The 18,623-nt window shown below is 61.3% G+C and overlaps 5 protein-coding genes across 5 annotated transcripts; 2 read left to right on the top strand and 3 right to left on the bottom strand.

Moving 5' to 3' along the window:
* Positions 1 to 2,644: 2,644 nt before the first annotated feature.
* Positions 2,645 to 4,007, bottom strand: PLICBS_008607 (anaphase promoting complex subunit doc1; the record flags this gene model as incomplete). Its single annotated transcript, XM_018323856.2, has 2 exons — positions 2,645 to 3,218; positions 3,283 to 4,007. 2 exons carry the CDS (start codon positions 4,005 to 4,007, stop codon positions 2,645 to 2,647), a joined length of 1,299 nt encoding a protein of 432 aa, XP_018177035.2.
* A 4,459-nt stretch (positions 4,008 to 8,466) lies between these two features.
* Positions 8,467 to 9,258, bottom strand: PLICBS_008608 (transcriptional activator flo8; the record flags this gene model as incomplete). Its single annotated transcript, XM_065601422.1, has 1 exon — positions 8,467 to 9,258. One exon carries the CDS (start codon positions 9,256 to 9,258, stop codon positions 8,467 to 8,469), a length of 792 nt encoding a protein of 263 aa, XP_065457494.1.
* Positions 9,259 to 9,813: 555 nt separating this feature from the next.
* Positions 9,814 to 10,732, bottom strand: PLICBS_008609 (uncharacterized protein; the record flags this gene model as incomplete). Its single annotated transcript, XM_065601423.1, has 2 exons — positions 9,814 to 10,459; positions 10,518 to 10,732. The coding sequence occupies 2 exons, from the start codon at positions 10,730 to 10,732 to the stop codon at positions 9,814 to 9,816; spliced, it is 861 nt and encodes a 286-aa protein (XP_065457495.1).
* A 657-nt stretch (positions 10,733 to 11,389) lies between these two features.
* On the top strand, positions 11,390 to 12,468 carry PLICBS_008610 (uncharacterized protein; the record flags this gene model as incomplete). Its single annotated transcript, XM_018323854.1, has 3 exons — positions 11,390 to 11,541; positions 11,603 to 11,963; positions 12,061 to 12,468. 3 exons carry the CDS (start codon positions 11,390 to 11,392, stop codon positions 12,466 to 12,468), a joined length of 921 nt encoding a protein of 306 aa, XP_018177033.1.
* Positions 12,469 to 14,328: 1,860 nt separating this feature from the next.
* Positions 14,329 to 15,899, top strand: PLICBS_008611 (uncharacterized protein; the record flags this gene model as incomplete). The annotated part of the gene is made up of 2 exons (XM_018323853.2): positions 14,329 to 15,261; positions 15,345 to 15,899. The coding sequence occupies 2 exons, from the start codon at positions 14,329 to 14,331 to the stop codon at positions 15,897 to 15,899; spliced, it is 1,488 nt and encodes a 495-aa protein (XP_018177032.2).
* Between the last annotated feature and the right edge of the window lie 2,724 nt (positions 15,900 to 18,623).

An 18,623-nucleotide genomic window follows, 5' to 3' on the forward strand; every position in this document is an offset into this window, starting at 1 on the left:
CGCGAACGTCGGCGATGGTGCGACGTGGACGGTTACAGACGGCGACGGCGAACAAAGTGCAATGTATTTGTTTGCCAGAGGTGGTGTGACAAGGGGTCTGGATGGATGGATAGACGTGTGGATGGGCTTCAGTGTGCGAGCAAGGGGGATGACGGCGTGGTTAAATAATGTCACTGTGGTCTAGCGTGTGAGAAGTGATGATGAGATTGACGACATGGGCGTTGTGTGGAGGGAGGGGATTGGGAAGTCTGACGTCCTCTTGGCAGCGGGCGTTGCCCCGTAAGTGAGAGACGCCCCAAGCAGACGAGTGGAGAGCGATGGCCGGCACGCAGTGGCCGAGCAAGGTGGTGTGTAGGACGGTGGAGGCCGGGGGGCGGGCCATGGCACTTCTGGCACTGCCTGCCTCATGGCCGGCGCCCGGTGTGAGGGGAAACTCCCTTCCATGAGAACTGGCCAAATCGCCCGCCCAAGACCGGATGTACCTTATGTGGGATCGATAGGTGCGCCGTCCAAAGGGGAGTCGCCGCCAGGCAGGCCAAGGCTGGCTGTGGTTGGGCGCAACATGCACGACGATGCATGTACATACGTACTCCGGGCACTTCTACCGTCGGCAGGCGCTTGGGCTGAGCGGGGCCGCGGCCGCCACCCGGCACAGAGGAAGGAGCTGCCTGCCTGTCTTGTTGCCCGTGTGGCCATCTGGCGAATGCACACACCACTAGCTTGGGCTCGGGGAAGGTGCACGCTGGAGAGCTGCGTCGGCGCTCGGATGGGGAAACGGCCAGCAAGTCGCAGAGGGTGAGCGAAGCACGGCGCACAGACACGAGCAAGGCTCTTCAACTTGATACTGTACCACTCTCGTCCCCTCATCGACGTCTCGTCGCATCGAAATATTGACCCTTGACAGATTGATCATCCATACTGATCCTCCTGGGCGATTCCTCAAAGCGCTGCCTGTCGCTGTGGAGCCCGCGCCAACGCCTGGTCTGCGCGCCGCGAGCTTGGCGCGCCTCGGCAGCGTCTTCCAATGCGTCATACGATGAATGCGAAGTCGTCCGTCGACCATGTCTAGGCCCCCCAAGCCCCCCTCAAAGTTACCCAGCGCAGGTGCAACTGCAGAGCCGACGCCCTGGGCCAACGTGACACACTGCAGGTAGGTGACCCCCTGTTGGTGCCCGTGCACTGCCTCCACCGCCCGAACCACTCCAGGGGGCGACACCCGCGTGTCTGATGTGCCAGACAACTCCGCTATCTCAAGACCCCGGCCAGGCCATCAAACACAGCCAGTCAAACATCTGGGCCCAGCTCCTCGGCCTCGTCGACCGACCTGTTTTCGCCCTCGGCGAGCTGGCCATACGGTCAATAAGACAATGAGATCCGTCGCGGCATTGCCATCGCACGAGTCTTGCCCGGCTGGTATTGCATGGCTGTGCAATGCAGGTATGCATTTGCGGGGACCAAACTTCCAGAAACCTTCTCGACTGGCTGCCCGACATCCAGACCACATCACTCGTCCATCGTGGTGTGTCGGAAGGCCGACGGTGCCGACCGAGCCTAGCTCGCCCACGAAACAGAGCCGGCATCGCTGCTTCCGAGCAACGCTTCACGGAGGCCCCTCGCAAGGAACTCGATCGCCCATTGACTCTTCGTGGTGCAGCGCTTGTCCATCTCTCTCGCCCGCCAGGTCCGTCATCGAGAGTTGCCGCAGTAACTCTCCAGTCTGACCTCAGAGACCGTCCAACTAGGGTCCTGGGGTCCATGGCCAGCAAGCTCCACAAGGCTGTGTCTCACGTTTCCACTGCCGCCCTGTCGCCCCGTGCTGGTGTCTGACCAGCGATGACGGTCGGCGTTTGCTCCGGGCGTCTCTGATCTGCATCCGGGGCTTAGCCCCACCCTAGACCCGGACGGCTGTGGCTATCACGTCGCTTGCTCCCGACCCCGGGATGCGCAGCAACGGAATAAGATGATCGTGGCAGAGCAGGCACCGCCATGTAGGCCATTGCCCCAATGTGCACTTTTGTCAGTGACTGCTGATGAGGCAGCCTCGCAGGATGCAGCTCGCCCACTCGCCACGGCACGGCACCCAACATCTCATGGGACCAGCCGGGTCGCACCGCCACGGTGCCCGGGTTATTACCATGGCCGACCGAGCGGGGAGCTGGATTTACCCTGTTTGATGTTGCTCCGTCCCGGTTTCTCGTACGATCATGATTGTGCACGTGGCCTGCACCGCAATGCTTGGCCGAAGCTGTTGAGCAACAAGACTGGACTTGTCTCGAGAATGAGATGACTGGCTAGTGACAGTCGGCACAGGAAGTGTTGAAGACAATTAAATTCGCATTCATGGCGTACGTTGTGTCGTACGCTGCCCATCTCCGAGCAGGCTTGTTGCCCCAGAACAGAGACACAATATCATGTCCATATGCCCATCCTCCGATGAGTTACATGCAACTTTAGAGACGCATCCCCTGTTACAGCAAAGTTCCCTTTCCATCAACGCCTTGAGCGGCCCTACCGCCCTTGTCCGTGGTTGGGGTCGCAATATCTGCGCATATCATGGCATCGTCCGGATTCATACAAGTACACACCCTCTCCACTTCCACCACTTCTTCACGCGGTTGTTTCTCCCGCTTGTCATATAGTTGCATCAGCGGATTTCAGGCTCCCGCATAAAGTCGGGGAGCGTGAGCCCAGTCTCGCCGGACTCGAGTCTGGCCGCGGCCAGGATCCGGGCAATGTCGCCCAGTTTGTCGCTGAAGCCCGCTTGGCCCGCGGTGGTAGCGGCGCCCTCGTCGTCGCTCACGTCCATGGCCTCGGCGGAGTCCTCGTCGTCCTCATCATCGTCATCGTCCGCGGGAGCAATCTCGCGTCCGGCGGCCGCGTCGGCGTCAAAGGCATAGATCTTGATGCCGCGCAGGTGGGTGTCCTTGCCGTTCTGGTGGTTCTCGAGGATCTGCATCTGGAGCACGTACGAGACGAGGGTGTTTCCGTCCGGCTCGCCTCCCGCGCCGGCGACGGGCACCTGCTGCCATCCGACGGGGCTGTCGAGGTTCATGGTGGCGAACTCGATGAGGTGGTTCTCGCTCGTGCCGGACTTGAAGACGATCTTGGTGGGCGTGTAGGACTCGTCCTCGTTGTAGTCGACAAAGAAGCGAATGTCACGGATGCCGACCCGCTTGACAAAGTAGATGGTGAGCTTGTGAGGCTGGGGCCCATCCGATCTGGCGCGGCGAGGTTAGTCCGGGCGAGAGGCGTAGGATGGAAAGCCCGGGTATCGACACTCACTGCCAGTACATCTTCAGGTCGTCGCTGCGCAGTTCGTCGACGCCGCAGCCGGGCTTGTGGCTGCTGACGGTGAATTTGCCGAGGTTTGAAATCTCCTTGAGACCAACCGTGGCCGGGTCGAAGAGGGGAGCGACGTCGTGCTCCTCGACGGGGTCCTCGAGGCTGGTGTCCTCGTACTGCTCCTGGGACAGAACCTCGTCTTCATCGTAGGCCATTGCGTTCATCTGGTGATCGGCACCGGCGTTTCCAGCGCGCGCCATGCCCAGGACGCTGAGGTCCGGCTCGGAGCTGGACTCATCCGAGTCGAGAGGCATGCTGAGGCGGGTGTTTGCGTTCATGTGGGCGGCTGGGGGAAGTTCGTCTGGGTCAGCGATCGCGGACGACGCGGACGAAACCTCGGCAAGAGACTGCTGAAGGAGGTTTCGGTAAAATTGCATCTGGTCGAGGGCGTGGGCCACGTCTAGGGCCTGCTGGGCGAGCACTCGCTCACGATGGTCGAGGGCGGATCTCAGGGCCGGGTAGTTCTCTTTGTCAAGGGAGGGTATGGGCCGGAACGAAGGACCTCGGCGTGAAAGCACGTCTCCGAAAGGAGTGATGGGAAGTTCTTGCAGTGGGAGGCGGGAGTTGCGCTCCTCGGGATCCTGGTAGATCCGAACGGGGGAGTTCTCGCCGGCAGAGGCAGGGCTGGATGGTGGAGTCGGTCCGACGTTGGGGGCGTAGAACATGATGCAGATGAGGTATCAAGGCGAGGGCTTGCGGGCGGATGGTGGGCACGAAGGTTTGGAAACGAGTGGAAGCAATGGAAAATGAGTGTGCAAAAACGAGCGTGGACGTGGCGAGTGGAAAGGCAGGTTTGCGGAGCAGGCGCCACGTGTGTGTGCGGGTGCAGAGGTGAACTCCTGGACCGATGCTGAGCAAACCATGCTGAACACACTGGATTCATGGATCCGTGTAAGTAAGGCAAGGCAGGTGGCCGAACTTGGCACTGGCAATGGAGGCCCTGCGGCGGCCTGTTCAGCGAGGCACGCTGTGGTTCCAGGCGAGTGCATGCTGCGATGCCCACTCGGGCAGCGACTCTTACTTCCATCGCAGCAGCCATTGCAAGTGCCAATGGTCGTGCAGCAGCCCAACAACGCATTTAAAGTACTTACACCGGTGAAGCCGAAAGGGATGCGGCGGCGGCGGCCCAGCAACGGCTGGCGGTGAGGCATGCTGGCGCACGCGATGGTGGTGATGATGATGGTGGTGGTGGTGGTGATGGTGATGGGCCGCCTGCTCGGGGGTCCGATGCGGATCCAGCTGCTGCTGGGCCATGGTCGTCGCAGCCACAGCCGTGGCCGCCGCCGCAGCGGCATCGTCGAGGGCACGCCTAAAGCCGGGGGGCTCGCGCAGGCGCCGAGGCTCATGCTCGTCGTGGGCGAGGTCGTTGTCGGGCGTCGTCGTTGGCCATGCAGCAGCGGCGGGGCGTTCCCGGGCAGGGGCAGCGGGCGTCACCGCGTCGCCTGTGCGGTTCGCCCTGGTGCCGTTGCCGTCGGAGGCATTGGCGGCGGCGGCGGCGTTGGCGGCGACATGGCGGGCTCGACGCGAGCCGCGGGCAATGTCCATGCCTGGCCTTGCGCTCGAGGTGCTGCTGGGGCTGGTCGCTGGCGGGATGGTCGACGAGGGGCTGCAGGAGCGACTCCGTGATGGGGTCGCGTCACGGAACACGCGCCATCACGTGACCCTTCAATGCCGCTTCCCCAGCGCAGTGCACTTTCCTTAAATGTGAAAGGAAGTTGAAGTTGGCATGATTTCATCAAGTTGAGTGGAATCATGTGCAGACGACCGCATCATCATCATCATTTCAGCAAAATGCCGCCAGAACCCATCGCTTTGCGAACCAATCCCGCGAGCGGGTTCCCGTCTTCAATCGGGGTGCCCTCTCCTTCCCCGATCCCATAGACTCACATCCCGCCAGCTCCAGCCCTGGCATCCATCAACATATCTCTTGCCGCACTCGATCCCAAACTGCAGAGTCCCAACCCCGGTTCCCGACGAACGCGCCCCTGTCTCATGCCTCCGCCATCCGCGGCCGGGCATTTCGATCCGGTCTCCGCGGTTGTGGTTGTTGCTGCGCCCAAGGGCGGTGGCGGCCGGCTCGCAAGTCGAGGAACCAGCCCTTGACGAAGAACAGCGCAAGGAAGCTGACGACAAAGGCTACGATGCCCAGGACGCAGCCGATGACGAGCCCGCCGACGACTTCTTCTTTGGTGGACCTGGCTTGGATGATGCCGCCCCCGCTCATGCTGGAGAGTGTGCTTGTGCGCTCGCAATGGTGGTGGTGGTGGTGGTGGTGGTGGTGGTGAGGGTGCTCGACGAGTGAGTGCGCGGCCGCTGCGGCGTTTGCTCATTTGCTTTGTCGTGATCGACCTTTTTCTTTCTATCGCCGACCCAACGCTCGGTCGGGGACCTTTTCCTAAGGAGATTAAAATCAAAGAGAGGCCCGACAATGAGACAGGCCGCGAGGCCTACGCTTTAAATGACTGCCGTTCGACGAGGCGCCGCGTCAGAGGGTGCCCGGGCGGTGACTCGAGGGCTGCTTGCCTGCTTGCCGCATGGATGCGCATCCTCACCGAGCAGACCCACGCGAGAGGGGAGAGCAGCTTTGTCCGATGTCGTCGCGCGTCAATCTCCCGCGTCGGATTGTCTTCATTCACGCGCAGGGACCCGACGGGCGCGCCGACGGTGGTGGTGGAGGCATACGGGCTGCCGCCGCCGCCGCCGCCTCTGCCTCTGCCTCGCGCCTCCGCTTGGCGGTTTCGGCCTCCCACAGCCACGGCAGGTTCTTCATCTGGTGGCCCAGGAACAGACCGAGCATCACGACAAAGGTGCCGTAACCGCACGCGAAGCCGAAGCCGAACCAGGCCCAGTTAGGGGACGCCGTTGCTTCGTCTCTGCCATCTGGAGACGGCCCGCCGAGCGTTCCTACTGCCATGCGTCTGCTGTGTATTGGCGACGACGTCTCTGGGGAGAAGATGATGGGAGCTGACGCAGGATCGGAGCAGTCGGTTCCTGTCTCTGGGCTCGCCTGCGCGGTGGATGGGGGGAAGGGTGCGAGTAGAGAGTCCTGCCTCTCAGAGCTTGAGTCGTCGACCTGCCGCCGCTTGATCCATCAGTTCTGGTGTCGGTGATGCAAACGCCATACGCCCCGGGAAGTGCTGGGACGACACCGGAGACGCGCGAGTCGCACAAACATGATGCATTCTTGGCGCGCTGGCGCATCATCATGGGCCACGCTCACCGTGACCAAGTAAGTGGCCTCGTGACCGCGTCCTCTGTAGTCTGTACGTCGCAACCCGGCAGGCCCTCCATCCCCTCCATCACGCCGCTCCTACGATTTATTTCACTCACAGGCACCAGGCTTATCGCTTGCAGTTCGTCTCGCGGTTGTCTCGGCACTTTGCTTGACTTGTCTACCTCGCTGCTGCTCTGATATGCACACGTGTATCCAGCCACAGCCCTCGACTTCGGCCGCTACACCGTATGGCTCTACGGTCTACCTATGCCTGCCGCGGCTCGCCGGCGGCATGCGCGGTACGCCCATTTCGATGTCCATCATGCCGTGTTCGCCGCCATGTCCGCCTCCGTGTCCGCCTGCGAATGCGACTCCGCCGACTCCGCCCGGCATATCGCCGCCGTGACGACCACCCCCGCGACTTCTTCTGGCGCTGCGCTTTCGAATGCCCGGCTTAAGTATGCAATAGAAAAGAATAATTAGCGTGCCGATGCCGAAGGCCGCGATGATCCAGAAAATTGCCACGCCGCCCAGGTCCCGCTTGACCAGGCCACCACCGCCTCCGTCCACCACGTTGCCGTCCCCGGGATGCATGCTGAGGGCTGTTGACTGTTGAGCGCGTTGCAGTTATAGTTGTAGTTATAGTTGAAGGGGCTTTGGTGGGTTTCCTTTGTAAACGCCGACTTGAGTAAACGAACGTAGCGGGAATATATACTCGGAACGGGGAAGACGACGATAGTGTAAGTGAATACTGGTGTTCGATCGTGGTATAACCCCCGTCAGCAAGGCTCACAAAACATCCGAGGAACTTCGTGATGCGCGCCCTCCTCTGCGCCAGTAGCCATACGTTTGCAACTCACCTCTGCCGTTTTATCCCCCCTACCTATTTGGGCCTACTACGGCTCGGCACCTGTGGCATATGCGACCCGCCGCCGCCGCCCATCTCGATGTCCGTCATCATTCCGTGTCCGTGCCCGCCTCCGCCGGGTAGACCGCCACCATGACGACCTGCCCCCCCGCGACTTTTAATCATGTTACTATTGCTGTTCCTGTGGTTGCTGCCGCCTCCCCTCTTGCCCCTCATGCAGAGGTATGCGAACAGCATCAGCGCGAGGGTGCAGCCCACGGCCGCGACGCCCCAGAAGAGAGGCGACACGCCGCCGCCGTCGCCGTCAGCGCTGCCATTGTCTCTCTTGCCGTCTCGGAGACGCATAGGTGCTGAGCGCTGTAGAATGCGTCGTGGCGTACTTCGTGCTTGCACGTAGTTGAAGGGCTTGGGCTAGGGCTTCTGTGGCTTGGGGTTCGGGTTGTAAACGCTTTACTAGAGTGAACGCGGGTGGCGGGCCTATATATATATATATTCGACACGGAAGCGAGCATGGTGTGAGGGGATGCTGGCGTTCGTTCGTTCGTGCGTTAACCTCATAGCAGGGCTACCAAACCGTGAGGGGAGCTTCGTGATGAGCAGTCCTGTGCCGCGGGGGTAGGTAGGCGGTCACTGGAAGCGGCTATTCAGTCCTGGGGCAACATATGGGTAGTTAGTTACCTTGCAACTGTATATGACGGGATTAGGCCCGACTGCCTGTCCTTATGAATCTCGGCAGGGTTTGCCGCAAGATGACGGTGGATGTGAGTGCACGTGTACCGAGAACGAGGAGAAAATCAGGGCTTCCGTTCTATTACACGTATCTTCCGAGCAGCATCCAAAGCAAACCGTCCCGCCATTGACTCAGTGCCATACCGCACCGCGACGTAGCGTACAGCAAACAGTCATGCCACCTCCCAGTCTATCCATCCAGCAACTCTTTCTCACCCTGGAGCCAGCCAGGCAAAACCCCTCCATAACCCTACTTTCACCCATCACTCACGCCCCTGCGCTCCTCACCGGCTATCTGCACCGTATCCACCGCTCAAGGCCGTCGTCGCGTCGCCGGACGTGCGGCGAGGCCGGTCATGCGCGGAGCCTCAAGCGGCCGGGGCGTCCCAGGCAGGGACGTCGCCCGCGTCCCCCGGTGTGTCGATGCCTTCGACTGCTGCTGCTCGGGGTGAGAGCGCGGCCTCACCAGTGGTTGATCCTCCTCCTCCTCCAGCAGCTGCTGCCTCTGCTGCAGCAGCGACGGTTCCGTATGCCTCTGCTGTGGTTGCCGTAGCTGCTGCATCTGCTGACGCGGCTGTTGTAGCTGCTGCTTGGTGCTGTTGCGGGGTGGGGGCGCCAGGGGCTGCTTCTGCTTCGGCTGTTGCTGCTGGTGCTGCTGGTGCTGCTGGTGCTGCTGGTGCTTCTGCTGCTCGATTACCTGCTGCCTCTGTTGGAGATGGTCCTCCAGCGGCTGGAGCTGCCGGCCTTGCTGGACATGGGCCATACCTCCAAAAGTTTGCTGCGACCCGACCACGGGTGTATTGCCGACGCTCTTGTCCCCGCCCATCATGCCCGGCACGAAGCCGCCGAGGCCGAGGCCAGCAGCGCTGAACCCGCCCATCCCGCCGAGGTCGCCGACGACCCCGCCCATGGTTCGCTTCTTCTTCTTCTCCCGTGCGGCCTGTACGCCTATGACGATGTTGACGAGTAGCGCGCCGAGGATGCACCCGAGGAAGGCGGCCACAGCGGTGTCCCGCACGCGGTCGTTACGGCGCGGGCACAGGCACGGCCGCGGCAGGGACCGGAGGAAGTTGAGGATGACGCCCATGAAGTTAAGACGAGCCATGATTCCTGTCTCGTTTCGCGTGGCTTCTGCGACCACGGCGACTGCTGCTGCGGCGGTGTGCTCGAGGTTGCGCTGAAGGTTGCCGTGGAGGCTGCTATGAAGGTTGTTCGCTTGAGAAGTGCCAAAAAGGATATGTGACATCAATTGAGGCCACGGGATGGGTGTGTGTGCGTGCGTGCCAGAGTCGCTTTGGGGGATATGGCAGAAGGGGTTAAACTGGCTGAGGTGACGTGAAGCGCAAAGCTTTCGATGAAGGAGAGAGACAGACAAGAATCAGCGGAAGGCCTCGTTGTGGGTTTTATCTCTGGAATCCCCTGTTGCTGAGAGAAAGAGAGTCGAAGAGCTGCTTGGGGGCTTGGAGTCAAAGGCGCTCGGTTGTCCGGGGTCCCTTTGTGTCGTCGTCGTCCCTTTTGTTCAGCTCGCGACCTCGCACGGGCATACTGAAGACAGTGACAAAACGGCATTGTCTCTAGCGGGAACAACGCCGCCATGCAAGGTCAAGAAAAGGGACGCCAGCAGAGTTCAATGCCCTCTCGCAGATGGTGACGTGCTTGCCTACTCGCCCCTGACGCCCGGTGGCAGAGGCGCCTCTCTTGTCCAGATGTTCATGCCAATCTTCTCGCCGCTCACGACCGGCAGACCTGCGTGTAGCGTCCTTTGATCACCGCGCGCGGGCCCGCCGCCACTGCTGCCGTCACGCGGGAGCAGGTTCTCCCAGTAGATGGCGTTGCCCTCGACGGGGCGAAACGTCACGCCGTGCTCGTACTCGTCGTCGCAGTCGACGAAGCGGCACCAGCGCTCGTCGTGCAGAGGAACGTCCAGGAGCGGGAAGTTGGTGCCGCCGCCTGTGAGGCTGCTGTTGCCGGTGCCGGTGCCAGTGCCAGTGCTGCCGCCAGCGGCGCGCACGTACGCAAAGATGGAGCTCACGCGGTTACCCCCCTGCGCGGCCGTCGCATGGGCTGCCGCGTCGGTGAACCAGTCCGTGTGGTAATGGTAGCGCTGCGCAGGGCCGTACCTGACGAGCTGGATAGGCTCGAGGTGCTCGGGCGGCGTGTCGAAGCCCTGGAGGGCGAGCGCGCGGTCCTCGACGCAACGGACCAGGGCGTCGCGCGGCACCGTCGTGGACTGCGAGGTGCGCACCGAGTGAAAGGCCGATGAGCCGGCCGCCCCGGCGACGGCAGAGTCTCGAAACTGCCCGTGGCTGAGCGCGTGTGAGTGAGTGAGCGACACATGGATGCGACTGAGGAACAGGTACTCACGCCAAGTTTTGCAAGTGGCTGCGCTCTCCTCCGGTGAGGAAGCCTTCCAGGTACATGACCAGTGGTGACCTGCTCACGAGGTGCACCTTGTACGGTGGATGTATGCAGGAGTAGTCACTTGAGAGAAACGGCTTAGAGGACAAGGGGATCTGCTCATGATCCCGAGCGGCAGCCAGCACGGCGGTTGCGGCAAGAAGCTTCTTCACACCAACCATCTTGGATATTCAGGCGAGGCCGGTGTCATGGGCATGTCGCCTCTCTACACGGGATTGGCAAAGATGACGGTTGTCTTGATGTTTTATCCCATAATGTGCGACTCAACGGGGTCGGCCGTATGTCTGTCGACAGATATGAAACATGGCAGGAAGCGCCACGTTGTGAGCTGCGACGAACGGCCCCTGGATGTGCCTCAACCCGGGATATACGCATCCGGCAGAATCTCTGTCACGGGTCGATAAAATCCATCAGGCGGCCTGGGGGGTTCTGAAGAGTAAAGACGCACCCTGTGCATTCCCCTACACCAGTCGGATCAATGAAGGCCCTCGGCATAGTGACCATCGCGATCGCCTCAAGCCATGCTACGGCATGGGAACAAGGCGATTCGACAGCGTTGAAGCGAGCGCTGGCAGACAATGAAGCTACGCTTGTAGCGTGTGAGTGCGCTTTGTGAAAGAATGGGTAGCTGATGCGCATGTTGACAACAATGACAGTTGTTGCTGTGCGTCCTGCTCCTCCGCGGTTGCAGACGCTTGCCCTGCTGACAATCTCTCGCCCGCTGCGCAGGAAAACACGCAAGTCGACCACACTTCGCACGCATCACTGAATGCTGTCACTGACATTCTCACAGCGCCATTATCTCGGAATTGGGCGCGATGCAGTGGCGCGGTGGCTCCTCCATGGTTGTCAACTGCACCGTGTCTCCGGAAGCTTGTGCGGAGCATGACGTTACTTCCTTTCCGGCGATCCGACTCTATCGACGCGGGCAGTCCTTGGTTCGGTACCGGGGTCCGCGTAAGGCATCATTGTGCGATTCCTCGGTCCCAATCGACAGTGGTGTCTCTGCTGAATGATGCTGACTCTGCCAGCATCACGTCGTTCCTCGGGCGCATCCAGCGACCGGCTGTGACTCGCCTCACCAACGAGAAGCTCGACGCGTTTGCCTCATCCGACTCGGTAGTCTTCATCGCCCACTTGGGTCGCGATGATGGTAGCACCGCCTCGCGCCTCTCGTCGCTGGCTGACGCCTACCGGGACCGTTACTCGTTCGGTGTTGCACAGGGGAGCCTCTCGGATCAAAGTACGCTGCAGTGTCACAACAACGAAGACGGGATGCAGCATCGACGGGTAGATTTTGACCACCCGGGAGCGCTGGAGGCACTGCTCGCGACGTGCGCGGAGCCACTGATCCCCGAGATGAGCCGCCGCAACGAGCTCAAGTACACGCAGGTAGGTCGCCCCCTGGTGGTTGTGCCACATGTCATTTCGCCTTTCGGCGTCGGCGCTTGGCGAGCGCGAGTATGTCGGCTGATGAGATGAGCTTCAGCACGCGGGCAGGAGCATCGTGTACTACCTCAGCGACGACGCAAGCGAGCGGGAGGCATACGTTGCGGCCATGAGGCCCGTCGCCAAGCGGCTTCGTGAATACCTCCAGTTCGTGACGGTGGACTCGGGTGAATTTCCGGACATGTCGCACGCGCTCGGCGTCGCGTCCGAGGGCGGGCTCGTCGTGGAGAACCTGCACACTGGCCAGGTGTATCCGTTCCGGGGCCGGGAGCGAGAGTCTAGCGCAGAGGCCAAGGAGCGACATCGAATACCAGCGGCCGAGGCGGTGGAGGACTTCATCATGGCCATTGCCCAGGGACATATTGAGCCGTGGAATGGGCGATATGGTGACGGCGACTCGATGAGGCGTGACGGTGGTGATGACGCCTCGAGGCACGATGAGCTGTGATGCACGATTGTCGGAGAGGCACACAGTACGAAGTTAAGTTGGTCTTGCGTCCAAGGGTGAAGGCATGAATGGACGAGGGCGAACAGGCGGCGCACGTGCGGCGGAGGCCCAGGCCCTCCAATGGAGGAAAGGCCTTCTGCATATAGTGTCATCCATAGCGTAAGTACACGTACGTATCTCCGGCGGCTGCGGCTGAGGCAGTGGCCATGGAGCAACAATCCAACAAGCTTCGCAGTGTCCCTCGAGCGTTAACAGCGCAGGTCGACGCGCTAACGGAGGACAGCAAAATGTAGGTGCAGACAAGCATCCCTGCATGATGACTAGCAGGGCCTTCCCGTTGCAGGGGGGGCGAAGTCGGCTCCCATGGCGCAACGTGCTCCGGCGCACTGCCGTGATTGGCGCTCGCTGTGGCGGTGGCATGGCGCTCGCGATAGCCTCTGATTAGAGCATCCCGGGGCAGTCTGTCACGTCGGCGCTGCTTCGTGGACATGGCTGACTGGTAACATCGTCTGGTGCTGGGCTGGGCTTTCAGTGAGTTCAGCGCTGCCAAGCGACTGCGCCGTGCGCTGGCTGACGCCTGTGAGAAACAGCCGGATTCCTGCTCCTCATGCGTAGAGAGATCATGTCTCTCGCCGTCATGGGAATGGTCGCGTCGAGCTTCCGTGTCTCATTCTCGACGCGCGCAGGGACCGTTCGCCCATGTCAAACCTGACCCAGATGGGACATCGCCTGCTATAACAGGCCATCTGGCATGAAGCCGCCGCGGAAGGATGCTCGGCGGCAGCAAAGCGCTATGCACTGTGCTCGTTAATCTTATGCCGTAGTCGAGGGCTCCTGCGGCCTTCTGGGGCCCTGCTCCCTGCGGCCAGTCCTGCCTCAACGAGAGAGCTGAGCCGAAGACCACTGAGGATACGAGCTTTCGTGTTCCGTACAGTACATGCCTCGTGCATACGTGTGCCCGTCCTTGTCGGGTCGCTAGACTTCAGCCACCAAAAGCTTCGTGGTGTGGTTGCGGCCGGGAACCTGCCATCCGCGACCGTCCCGTCGCTCCCGTCGTCCAGGATATCCGGGCCAACGCAACCGGTCGCCAGCCGCAGCTCAGCGCCTCTCGTTGTTCGGATGGATAGGCGACCACGATCGGCCAACCGTTAGAAGCCGCTGCGAAGCCCGTGAATTCGAATGCTGTTTCTTGTTAATGAACCAACAGGCGTTACTTTAATCTGGCAGCTGTCGCTGTTGGTTCGTTGGCGAACAGGCGCTATCCCGGCGGCAGCAGAGTGCCGTCTCGCCCCGCCCACCCACTGTGGGCCGCTTGATCTTCAGGAGTTTCAACTTGTTCCAAAGCCGCCCTGCGTCAGTCCCCATCCAGAGTCTGCCTTATCAGAGGTTTTGCGGCACTGTGCATCCGGCCATCTTGCGCAACCCGTGCAGCACGCTCGTGGTGTCAGCGGCCGTTGAGCTCCCCCGAGGGCCCGCTACAAGTCCTGTCCGTCTCCGCACCGACAATGGGCAGCCAGTGGCACAAGTAGTACGGCATGCACCGCTGCATCCTCCCAACCTTCGCACCGGCGTTCTCGTAGACCCAGAACCCGGCGGCGTCTGAGGCGATCCCTGCCCCGACTCACTTCGTAGTGGTCGCACTAAATCGGCGCCTTCGCTCTGGCTTGGTCTGTGTCACGTCAGGGGGGCCCAGTCCGCAGCCTGTTGCGAGTCCAGCCGCGAACAAAACCCAAACTGGCCAGCTTCTCCCGCTTGGTCCGCGTCGCTGTGCTCTGCCCCCTCAACTTCCTCTGTCATTGCAGTGATCGTTGTATTATCGCGAGAGGGCAGGCTCCGTGAGGACAGTTGCCCGAGACAGACATGCTCGGCATCCTCGACAAGGGCCAGACCCGGGCAGCACCCTTTGCCACTTACACCATGCTGGCGCCGAGGGGATTCTCCCGGCGCTCCGTCGTCATCTTCGCCCTCTTTGCCAGCTTCATCGTCGGCCTCTTCTTCGCTTCAAGTCGCATGGGCGCCCTCTGCGAAGATGGCAGTTACTGCGACATCTCCAGCTTCCGCCACCACCTATCACTCGGGGGCTCTGGCAAGTCGGCTTCGCACGGCGTTGGCTCCACGGTTGGCTCGGGCGAATGTGACCACTTTCCGGATACGTCCAGCGTGCTGCTCGTCATGAAGACGGGCGCGTCGGAGGCGTACGGCAAGCTCCCTAACCAGATCATGACCAACCTCAAGTGCGTCCCCAATTATCTCTTCTTCGGCGACATGGCCCAGAAGGTCGCCGGGCACACCGTCCACGACAGCCTCGACACCGTTATCCCCGACGTCAAGAGAAAGAATAAAGATTTCAACCTGTACCATCGTCAGCAACAGTGCCCGATTGACCTCGACTCGTGCAACAAGAACCACAACGTCGGGCAAGAGGCTTGGAGCCTCGACAAGTACAAGAACATCCACATGGCTGAGAAGACATATGCCATGCGGCCAAACCACGATTGGTATCTCTTCGTGGACGCTGATACCTACGTGGTCTGGCCGACCATGATGAAATGGCTCAGCAAACTCAATCCCAAGCAGCCGCTTTACATTGGCAGCGTCGCCTATGTTGCCAACTTCCCGTTTGGCCACGGTGGGAGCGGCTATCTCGTGTCGCAGGCCGCCATGCATAAGCTCTTTCATGGCAAGAATGGCGTTGCCAACCGATGGGACGAGCGCGCGACGCACGAGTGCTGTGGCGACTTCATGTTCTCGCTGGCTCTGCACACCGAAACGGGGGTCTCCGTGCAGAATGCGGTATGGTCTTGACCTCCCGTGGATGCCGTCGCCAAGTCGCGGCGTAGTGAATCGCGAATTGTCGCTAACGGGGTTGCCTGCAGTGGCCGACGATCAACGGCGAGAAGCCGCACACGCTGCCGTACGCCGAAAACGAGTGGTGCCAGCCCATCGCGACCATGCACCACGCGGGTGCGCAGGAGATCTCCGACATATACGCGTTCGAAAAGGGGCGCAACTTTAGCTACCCGCTGCGAATCAAGGATTTGTACCATGAATTTGTCGAGGACCAGCTCGTGGTGTCGCGAAACGACTGGAATAACCTGAGCGACGATGTCTTCTACCTCAACAAGTCGGCGTCGGCGTACAGCGACTGGGAGCTTGGCAGAGCCAAGAAAGGAGACCTGACAGCGCTGGAGGCGGTTGCGCATCGGAGCTTCGAAGACTGCCGCAAAGCTTGCGACGGTGCGAGTGACTGCCTGCAGTACCGGTTTTGGAACGGCATCTGCTCCTTCAGCAAGACCATCAAGCACGGCAACCCGACAAAGCTGGAGAAGGAGGTGTGGTGGCGGTTCAAGAGTGGGTGGAACCTCAAGAGGATCAAGGAATGGGTGACAGCACACGATACGTGCGGCTCCGTCAGCTTTCCTTTCCAGTGAGCGTGACGGCCAGTCCTTTTTCTCGGCAAAGCAATGCGCGCCCAAGCTGTGTGGCATTCTTGTGGACGTTTTGCCAGGTCAGGCGAACGGACGATGCCGCATTGTGGCTGATGGCGTCGAGCACGGGTCGGGACGGCGAGACCCAACCATTGGGGCGCCGAAGAGAGGTCCGTCGAACCAGCTGGTCAGGAGTCTCGCGACCCATACTGTCGACAGCCGCGACAGACAGCAACAACATTGGCGACAAGCAATGTAAGAAGAATGTGAGTATAGAAGAGGGGAAAACTTCACCGGCCGATGCAGCATAGGGCTAGTGTGCGCGACGCGGCTCGGCTCGGCATTTTGGTGCAAGTTGGTAATACCCAGGGCAGGACAGGACATGCCGGATCCGAACGGGAAGGAGTTATGGAGTCTTGCATACAATTTGGGGGCTCACGTGCCGCGCAACACAGTCGGCATTGCATGGAAGGAAGGAGCGGGTAAGCGAGACGATGGCGGATTTGGAGGATTCGGGAGTCGGGATCCCGAATACGGCCGCCGTCCGTTGGACGCGCCTACTGGCAGACATTGACAAGCCGGTGCAGTAACTTATTAGAAGTTGGATAGTGTATATACGACGCCATGCATGCAAGAAAGCGCAATCATTTGTGGAATGCCCTGACAGCCAAGCCGGTTCATCTTCTCCAGCTGTGTTGCTGAAGACCGATGATGACTGGGGATCGGAGACGCGGCCTTCCGTGATTTCTGTGCCAAGCAATGCGCAATCATCAACCTCATCTCAGCCGCGCCTCGGCCGTGGGGAAGCCCAACCAACAGCGGGCGGAAGCAGGTACCACCCGGCAAAAAGGGGCACGACGACTTCATCAGCCCCACCGGGACCCAACACGCTCCGTGCCCTTGATGCCTGCCTCGCCTTGAGTCTCCGGCGCTCCGCCGTCAAATTGCGCATGATGTCATTGGGGCCCTGGCGAGGGATCCCCAGGAAGGACGTCGCACGCACACACGCACAGCACGGCGCCAGAGCGCTTCGCCAAATGAGCACCATGCGGCCGTGCCAGTCAGTCGCTCCCCGCGTGCTGGGTAGGTATTGCATGGGGTTAATTTGCTTGTCGGACAAGTAGACACGCGCCGCAGCCGCCCCGAGAGGCGAGGCGAGGCGAGGCGAGGCGAAGCCCGTCCACGCGCGTCGAGCTCAGACAAGACAACGACAAGACCCGTCCGCGTGGGACGCCGGCCGACTGACCCTGACACGGGGTCTCAGGCCGCGACGGCGGCATGGCGGCAGGCGGGCAGGATGGAACATTGAGGAGGAGAAGGCGCCCGCGCATGCTTGCCCGTCTGCATGGTAGGCCTGCCTCGCGACACGGACCCCGGATTTCGCGTCGAACAGACTGGCTGACCGGCTGGCGAGCGGCAGGTCCCTTGATGAACGAGGGCAACAGATTGACAGAAGTGGGATGGGCGCATTGATTGTCCGCTTTGGTGGTGACGGCCCGTCCTTGCCTTATTAGCAGTCCCCTAATACCCAGCGCACTACTCCGTACTTGTGGCAGGAGTGGGAATGTGGAAATCACGGGGGGCGTGTCCATGCCTCCACCCCGTCATCTCGCATCAAGATGAATGTGCAAATCAAATGCCTGTGACGGCAAACACGCGACTCCTGATGGACACCATGGCACCCCTCGGCCCGTCCGTCAGCTCGTCGCCTCGCCGCCTCGCCGCCGGGGACGCCCAGTCGATCTGGCTGCGATGCTCTGGCGGGCGTCTTTGGTCTGGTGCCAGAAGGTCTCCCCGGGCCAGCTGCCGCAGCTTGCCCGCCGTTGCCTCCTTACCTTACCTCTTTGATGCTTCCGTACCCACCGCCCGTGCTGAGCGTCTGCGCCGGCGGCCCCGCTGTTACCCACCATTGCTTTCCCGCTACACCCACTCGCGCTGGCAGCTCCAGCTGGTAACCGCGTAACCCATTGGACGAGTGGCTGGACTGGCAGCTGGAGGCGGGAAGGAAGCGCTGCGCGGGCGCTTTGCTGGCGTCCGTCTGCGTAATAGCGGTGGTGCTGGGCAGAGGGTAATTGCGCACCCCCCTTCCGGCTGTTTGCGGCCGCGGCATGAGGCCTGCTGGGAACAAGCATATGCAGGAGCGCAGCGGGACAGCAGACGGCCGGCCGGTGGGCAACGCTGCGCATGCGGGCGCGGGGCCGACGGTGACGGGTATCACGAACAAAGGTCACATTGCGAAAGCTGGTCACCGTCAGCACGGCCGTCGTCGACGTCGAGGGCGCTCCATGCGTGATGCGTCGTGATGCGTGACAGGGTGGCATGGCCGGCTCCCTTCAGCGCACCCCCCCTTTCCCCTCCACCGGGCCGCTCGACCTTTCGTCTCATTCGGCCAGCTCCAAGCAACCCCTATCCGGACAGATTGATTGAGAAGGGGGAGGGGGGTCCGCTGAAAAGGGAGACCGCACACGCTCACCCTCTCACCCACTCGCTGCTCACTGTTGACAGGGAAGCTCCCCCTGTTGCGCCAGGAACGGCACGGTAAATCTATTCTTCGACTGCCGCCTTCCGACTGGCGGCGGCCGACTCGTCCCAAGTCTCCCTGTTCCTCCTCCTGCTCTCACTCCTACCTCGTACTCTTGCGACTCCCTTCTCGCCTCGCCTCGCTCGCCTCGCTTCGCCTTTGCATCAGAGGGCAAGCTTCCCAGCTTTATTTCCATCCGGCATCCG

This window comes from Purpureocillium lilacinum (assembly GCF_023168085.1).
Source record: "Purpureocillium lilacinum CBS 284.36 DNA, scaffold_6, whole genome shotgun sequence".
NCBI lineage: Eukaryota > Fungi > Ascomycota > Sordariomycetes > Hypocreales > Ophiocordycipitaceae > Purpureocillium > Purpureocillium lilacinum.